General features: G+C 53.3%; 1 protein-coding gene across 1 annotated transcript; it reads left to right on the forward strand.

Moving 5' to 3' along the window:
* Positions 1-438: 438 nt before the first annotated feature.
* On the forward strand, positions 439-6,534 carry Rasl10b (RAS like family 10 member B). Its single transcript, XM_042693826.1, has 3 exons — positions 439-796; positions 5,634-5,758; positions 6,263-6,534. The coding sequence occupies exons 1-3, from the start codon at positions 581-583 to the stop codon at positions 6,531-6,533; spliced, it is 612 nt and encodes a 203-aa protein (XP_042549760.1). The 5' UTR covers positions 439-580; the 3' UTR covers position 6,534.
* Positions 6,535-7,826: the final 1,292 nt, after the last annotated feature.

Genomic DNA, 7,826 nt, shown 5'->3' on the forward strand with positions numbered 1-7,826 from the left:
CTGTATAAGAAAGTGTTCTCTCCACACAAAATGGCCAGGAGAGTCTCCGCTGAGACTCACTTGCCCGGCCTTACCCTATCAGGATGAGATGGAGACACGGAGGAGTTGCTGTCTTGTCCAGGCTCCATGGGGAAACTGGGATTTGAACCCAAGTCCCGTGCTGTCTCCTCTCTGCTGTGAAACCTGCCATGGCTGGGGAGGCAGGCCTGGTGAAAAATCCGGTTGTTACGCAAGTCAAGAGGGATGAACCAGTGGTGTGCAAGAAGAATGGAGGAGGGAAGATGGCGAAGTTTGGGATAGATGAAGATCTGGGTTCGGAGAAAGGAGCAGAGGGTATTTCAAATGCAGTGACAGCTCCATCAGAGACCCAGAGGTGGCAAAGTGCAGGGCATGCGGGCGGGGTAAGCCAGTGCACTAAGCCCCACTCTTTTCCTCCCAGTCTAGGTGGAGGCCGCAGGAGGCCTAGGACAAGCAGAGGCAGCAATGATTGGTCCTGACGGTGGCTGAGCCCCCAGCCCCTGGAATATGCAGCCCGGGGGAGCCCCAGGCAAGGACGCGGTGGCGGAGTGGGGCGGGAGGCATGGTCTCCACCTACCGGGTGGCTGTGCTGGGGGCACGAGGTGTGGGCAAGAGTGCCATCGTGCGCCAGTTCTTGTACAACGAGTTCAGCGAGGTCTGTGTGCCCACCACCGCCCGCCGCCTCTACCTGCCTGCTGTGGTCATGAACGGCCATGTGCACGACCTCCAGATCCTAGACTTCCCGCCCATCAGCGCCTTCCCTGTCAACACACTGCAGGTAGGCCACGCGCTGGGGCAGTGGAGTAGAGGGGGCTGGGGTTGAGAGTTCTGCATTGCACCTTGGCCCTCCTCCTTAGAGCTGTGCATCTGCGGAAGCCATTGATTACGTGCTAGTTAATTCAGCAATTATTTAATGACTGTTTAATGGGTGCCAGGCCTCCATTGGGCACTGGATCAGAATGGTCAGCAAAACAGATAGGCAATTTACTTTCCAGGAACTCACAGTCTGAGGAGGGAAGACTGTTGACAGGCAGTTATTTTAAGTGTGACTGGAAATGAGTGAGCTAAGTCAGCCCTAGGGGAGGTAATCAGCCACTCAGGTATGGGGTCACAGGAGGTGATGTAGGTGTTGGGCAGGTAGGAGGCAGTGAAGAATGGGAAAGGAACAAGCTGCTTTTCAATCTGGGCTCTGCCAAACTTGGCCTCAGATCCTACTTCATCACCTGTAGAAGGGACAGTCGAACAGGCTGGGATCTGAGAAAGAGAAGTTAGCAGAGACTCGGGAGGTCCTAAGTGGTCTCGTGTCCAAGGGCTTCTTATAGGTGAAAGAAGCTCTATCTGACTGCTCCCTCAATCTTTCCTACAGGGTTTGGATTTAACTGTCCACAGTACCTTCACTCATGGTGTCCTTCCCTCCAGTAGAGACCCAAGTCAGGGACATACTGTGGCCAGTGGGTACAGTAGATGCAGCCATCCCTCAGGCTGGGGCCTGGGGCTGGCAGGGGCTCAGCACTCACATTGTCTCATGCTCCCTGGAGAGCCTTGTTTTGTTTTTGGTTTGGGTTTTGTTTTCATTTTTAGTTGTGGGGCTTGAACTCTAGGCCTGGGCATTGTCCCTCAGCTCTTCAGCTCAAGGCTAGCTGTCTACCTTGAGCCACAGTGCCACTTGTGGTTTTCTGGTGGTTAGTTGGAGATAAGATTCCCATGGCTTTTCCTGCCCTGGCTGGCTTTGAACTGTGATTCTCAGTTCTCAGCCTCCTGAGTAGCTAGCATTACAAGTATGAGCCACCGGTGCCCAGCTCAGAGTTTCTGATGATACCTGAGTGAACTTCAGATCTGGCTCCAACCCTGCACTAGGTTTTATTTCTTCTTCACATTTAGTTGTGGATTTATCTTCAGTGTAATTTTAATTTTGGAGTAGATAAAATACAGTTTTAAAGTCCAAATTATGGCCTTCTCCTCCCCCATAACTCTCTAACGTTTTCATTGACTTTTAATTCATGCTTATAATATTGTGTGTGTGCATGCACACACCAGTGCCAGAGCGGTGCTTGAATTCAGGGGACTAACCCTGAGCTTTTTTGCTCGAGGCTGGTGCTCTACCACTTGACCCACAACTTTCCTTCTGGTTTTTTAGTGCTAAATGGAGATAAGAGTCTCTGTTTCCTGCCCTGACTGACTTCAAACGCCATCCTCAGATCTTGGTTTTTGTTTTAAATAAGAGACATGGTCTTACTGTGTATCTTAGGTTGGCCTTAAACCTTAAATCCTGCGACAGCCACCTCCTCTTCTTTCTGCCTCCTCCTCCTGTTTGTTTGTTTTTTTTTTTTTTGGTCATGGGGCTTGAACTCAGGGCCTGGGTGCTGTCCCTCAGCTCAGCTCAAGGCTAGCACTCTACTACTTGAGCCACAGTACCACTTCTGGTTTCCTGAGTGGTTTATTGGAGATAAGAGTCTCACGGACTTTCCTGCCCGGGCTGGCTTGGAACCACGATCCTCAGATCTCAGCCTCCTGAGTAGCTAGGATTACAGGTGTGAGCCACCGGCACCTGGCTTTACTGATGTTTTAACTCTGACTCTACCACTTGAACCATGTCCCCCGTCCTTCTTGTTTTGTTATTTTTGCTGGGGCTGGCCTCAGACCACGATTCCATCACCTCCACCTTCTCCATAGCAGGGATTACAGGTGTAAGCACAGTGCCTAGTCCTTCGCTCTTGCTTCTTTAACAGAATCCAGAAGTTATCTCTCCTCAGTAGAGGACTTCTTTGTTCTTTCTCGTGGCTACACTGTATCCTGCTAGATTATTTCATGGATCCCCTCTTGATGGACAAAGAATATTTTACAATATTGTGCTGTTCTGAGCACTGACACAATGAATTGTGAGGCACAGGAATAGCTTTCTATATAAGTAAGTGTATTTGCGGAATCAGTCCCTCAAAATGACATTGCTGGATCAAAGGGTAAAAGCAACCAGAATTTGGAAGATGTCTCCTGATTCCCCTGTGTGCAAGTTGTACATGTACTTCAGCAAATGATTTTCCAAGAGCCTGTTTCCTTGACGCCTCACCATCATGGATTACTTAATTTTTGGAGTCAAAGTCTCCCAACGTACCCCTCGCCTAGTCTGGGATCCACTATCCTCCTTCCTCAATCTCCTGAGTTACTGGGATTACAGGGTGCTTCGCCAGGCCCAGTAAACTTGGATTTTTTTTTTAATAATCCGAGCATTGAAGTATGGTAGCCTCAGTGTAGTCTTTATTTGCCTCTCTGCTTATTAATGAAATTGAACATTTCCCCCATGTGTTTAAGAGCCTTGGCTTTGTGTTTCTTTTCTGAGAACTAGTCATGTCTTTCCACCACTTCCTATTGGGACCCTTATCTTCGGGCTCTAGGATAGCTAAGGCTATCCTAGAGAATAGAAAATAGAGAAGGGGCTGTGCAGAGCGAAGTACTGAGAAGGGACTCTGGAAGCTGCTCAAAGACCAAATATAAAACTCAAGAATCCTGTTGGTCATTATCTATAAAGAAAACAATGCCTTCTTCCCCATTGCTGGCAGAGAGGCAGTGCCGTGTGGGCTTCATTCAGTCCAACGCCTCCTGTCAGGGGATGCCGAGGCGAGGGACATGTGAAACCTGCCAAGGGAATTACGAGCATGGTTGAGACTCAGGAAGTAGACTCCATTTTCAGTGTTCATCTTTGTTTGGTTTTGACGCTAGGGATTGAACCCAAGGCCTTGTGCATGTTAAGTATGTGCTGTACCACAGAGCTGTGCACTCAGCTCCTCCTTCTCTGTCTTAACATAGCCAAGATGGTCTTTTTTAGGACACATTAGATCTCTGCATAGAGCAAGCTGGAAGGAAAGCTGAACTTTCTCCATTCCTTCCTTCAATCAAGGAATGAAAGGCCACCACAATCAGGAGTTTTCTGCTTCTCCCTTTTAGAAGCCTCCAGAGAGGAGTGGGAGGCAGCCCAGGGTCCCCTCAAAGAGGCAGCACGTTGGGAGAGAGGTGGGGCTGTCACCCTTAAAAGCTGGCAGCTGCTCCTTGTCCCCAGCAGAGAGCTTACAGAAAGTGGGAATTTCTCCTCCCTCCTGCCTCCCACGGACTCCACTTCTCCTGTGGGTTGGGGGAGGAACCACCTACTCATACAGCCCCTGGATCTCTGTGGGCATTGTGTTCCACACAGCGAGTTCTTCTCAGCCAGTCCATGGGTTCCTACAGTTTTAGATTTGTCCTCAGCATCCTCCCCTTACACCAAAACTGAAAACCTCAGCACAAAGTGAAGATGATGCCACAGCATCTCCTTGGGGAAAGCCACAGCAGCTTCTTCAAGTTCCAAGTCAGACGTGCTCTTCTGAAATCAGACTTCCTACACCAGGTGGCAGCTGACCCTGTTCTTTTGTATTCCTTCTTCAAGGTGGAGGACTGTCTGCAGTCTTCCCTTGTGTGCAGCCCTTGGCCTAAGCCAACTCAAGCTGGAACAAGAGCCATGCCTCCCCCTCTAAAAGTCTTTTTCCCCCTTTTCCTTTCTTCTTTTTTCTTTTTCTTTTTCTTTGTGCTGGGGATGGAACCTGGGATCTCAGGAGTGTTAGGCATTTGCCCCTCCTCACCACCTCCTTGCATGAGTCCTAGAGGGAGAAAACCCTGGTTTCCTTTGCTTGGAAAGATCTGCCTTCATCACTGCAGAGACCCCCTTCTTTCCTATGTTGACTGCCTGAAACTCCTCTTGAAATTGTATCTGTTGGAGGTTACTTAGCTAATTAATTTCTTAAGGAACCTTCCCTTTAGCACATTCAGCCTTTCCTGGGATCTATTTATCTTAAGCTGTAGCCCCTCCCTGAGAAGTTGACCTAACACACATACCGGAAGTTCTGTCTCCCTGGAGCTGCCCTGAGGTTCTACTCTCTTCACCCACCCCCTTTCTGCACTATCTCAGCCTTTTTCCCCAGGCCTCTGCTTCTCAATCCTGAGGATAGAGAGGAGCCCTCAAACAGGTAGAGTCCTAGGGGTTGTGTGAGGAGCAGGATTTGCCTGGATTCCAGGCTGGACTCAAATTCAGCACCATGGACAGATCACTACCTGGTGGTGGGAGCTCACAGCAGATGTGAGGACCTGGAAAATGGAACAGTGTGTAACCAGGGTATGATAGAAGGAAGTTAGACACAGGAGATAAAGGGAGTAGTGCCCTCTTGCAAGAAGGGTGGCAAATCAGGAAGGCTTCTTGGAGGAGGAGCATTGGAAGATTGGATGCTAACAGTTTCAATAAATAGCTCAGTGTTAGGTTCTTTTGAATCAATGGACTTGTTGAACAAGATGGAAGGGAGGGAGGGAGGGAGGGAGGAAGGCAGGCAGGCAGGCAGGCAGGCAGGCAGGCAGGCAGGCCCGTCACAAGATAGCTGTATCTTCAAGATATGCAGAAGACAGTAATATGGTCCTGTTAGTCAATCGACGCAGAACCTGCGCTGTCCTGGCTTGCAGGGCCGGCATTTTCCCAGGGCCTTGGCTTCCTGAGGATGGGTTTGTGCTGGAGGCCTCTGGTGCAGTGACGGTCTGATGGAGGGAATCGTGGGGGTCCCTCATGGCTTCTCTGACTGGTACTGTGGGGGGTGTTGCAGGAGTGGGCAGATGCCTGCTGCAGGGGACTCCGGAGCGTCCACGCCTACATCCTGGTGTACGACATCTGCTGCTTTGACAGCTTCGAGTACGTCAAAACCATCCGCCAGCAGATCCTGGAGACAAGGTGAGGGTCTGCCAGCACAGTCCGCTCCTCACCTCTGTCCATGCCCCAGGGCCAGCCTGTCCCTGGGCAAAAGGGAAGGCGAGGGGGCAGGTGAAGCTCACAGACTCCCTGGTTCCCACATAAACTCCAACATGCACGAAACTCACCTTTCTGTCTCCCATTACTGTTCACTTATTTGGGGCCCTGACTTTGAGGGGTGTTCTTGACCCGTGGAGTATCAAAGAGCAGAGGTGTTGCCAACAAGACCGCTAGGGGCATTCAAGTTGCAGGCCAGGGGGCCGGTGAGTACTTAAGCCTGCCCCAGACTCCGCCTCTGTGGAATAGATGCAATCGTGCCGAGTTGGGAGGGGTTTTAACACGTCGATCATGCTGATTGGAGACTATAACTCACCCCCCCCCCACACACACACCTTAAGGACTGGGGGCTGCCCCCAGAACAGAACCTCCAGTGGAGGCTGGGAGACTGGCCGAGTTCTGAGCTTCCCCCCTCCCCCGGCCCCGCAGGGTGATCGGCACCTCGGAGACCCCCATCATCATCGTGGGCAACAAGCGGGACCTGCAGCGCGGGCGCGTGATCCCGCGCTGGAACGTGTCGCACCTGGTGCGGAAGACGTGGAAGTGCGGCTACGTGGAGTGCTCGGCCAAGTACAACTGGCACATCCTGCTGCTCTTCAGCGAGCTGCTCAAGAGCGTCGGCTGCGCCCGCTGCAAGCACGTGCACGCCGCCCTGCGCTTCCAGGGCGCGCTGCGCCGCAACCGCTGCGCCATCATGTGACACGCGCGCGCCCTCCCACCCACCCACCCCCATCCCAGGCACGCTGCCGTCACTTGACGCATGCGTGTGCCTGCGCGCGCGCGCACGCGCCCTGCCCTCGGCTGCTGCAGGCCCTACCTTCACCCCATCCTCCCCATCACACCCCACCCCGTGTGAGCAGTGCGCTCCCCCCACCCCGGTGCAGGGATCATCCGGCTGGGCGGGGAGGGCGGCTTCCTTCCCGCCACGGGAATAAAACTCTTGAGGGTCCTGGCCCCAAAGCGCCACCTCTCCCCCACCCCGCAGCCACGCACCTCCGGGTGGAGGCGCACCTTTGGGTAAAGGCGGACAGGGCGAGGGGGGAGCCCCCCCCCCGTCCCGCCCCGGGGCCTCCCCGCCGGGCACAGCCACCTTCCGCGCTGTTCTTAGTGTAGTGCGGTGCCCGGCCCGCAGGAGGCGCTGCGGCCTCTGCCTGGCCTGGAGGTGAGCTGGTGAACTGGAGGGTGGGGTGAGGAGGTGCTGCCTTGGCCAGACCCCTGCCCGTCTTCTCCGAGTGCGAGTGTGAGTGCGTGTGCGTGTGTATGTGTGTGTGTATGTGTTTACCCGTGTCTGTCCGTCTGTCTGTCCTCACTTGTCTTATCTCCTTCCCCCCCCTCCCCACACACACACCCCAGCTCCGCTCACAGGGCTCTCTTATCTCCTCCTTCCCCTTGTCGCAGATCCTGGCAGCTTGGTGATGCCAGGCCTTCTGACCTTCAGCACCACTGGCACAGGGCAGAGAGATGCAGGTGGCCCAAAGACCGCCATCAAGAGGTCCCAGATTAGTCAGGGGGAGAAGGCCGAGCTCTCCCGCTTCCAGGGAGACCTCCCTGCCCAGCAACCCCCAGAGACACAACAACCTACCTTCCAGCCTTAACTCGATGGTCCGTCCCTGCCGGGTGCCCCTCACCCCCTACCTGTCCCCAAAGCCAGGTCACTCCTAAGTTTAAAACATTTGTTTTGCTTTGACAGAGTGTGGACAAGGGAATCCCCCCAAAGGCTAGATTCCTTTCCATGATTGCCAGGTTCCATTCCTCTGTTACCTCCTGCACTGACTGGGCGGTTGGCCAGATTGAGGGAATGTTGGGTTGTGAGGGGAGCTGTTGGTGGCAGGCAGGGTGGTGCCCAGGAGGGGGGTAAGGTTGTGCCAGTGACCATTCTGTCCCTCAATCCCATCCCATCTGACTACCCCCAGACTCTGCCTGCTTCAGATCTCAGATTACTCAGATTACAATCTGGATGAGGGCAGAGCCCAGGAAAAGAATTAAGGGGAGC

This window comes from Dipodomys spectabilis, unplaced genomic scaffold (assembly GCF_019054845.1).
Source record: "Dipodomys spectabilis isolate Male_0828 unplaced genomic scaffold, ASM1905484v1 ptg000004l, whole genome shotgun sequence".
NCBI lineage: Eukaryota > Metazoa > Chordata > Mammalia > Rodentia > Heteromyidae > Dipodomys > Dipodomys spectabilis.

What these genes read in the sequence shown, in the direction of transcription:
- Rasl10b (XM_042693826.1), top strand. Translation starts at nt 581, where the DNA reads ATGGTCTCCACCTACCGGGTGGCTGTGCTGGGGGCACGAGGTGTGGGC. An exon ending in TCCCTGTCAACACACTGCAG is followed by an intron (nt 797 to 5,633) that starts GTAGGCCACGCG and finishes GGGGTGTTGCAG; the next exon opens with GAGTGGGCAGATGCCTGCTG. An exon ending in CAGCAGATCCTGGAGACAAG is followed by an intron (nt 5,759 to 6,262) that starts GTGAGGGTCTGC and finishes CCGGCCCCGCAG; the next exon opens with GGTGATCGGCACCTCGGAGA.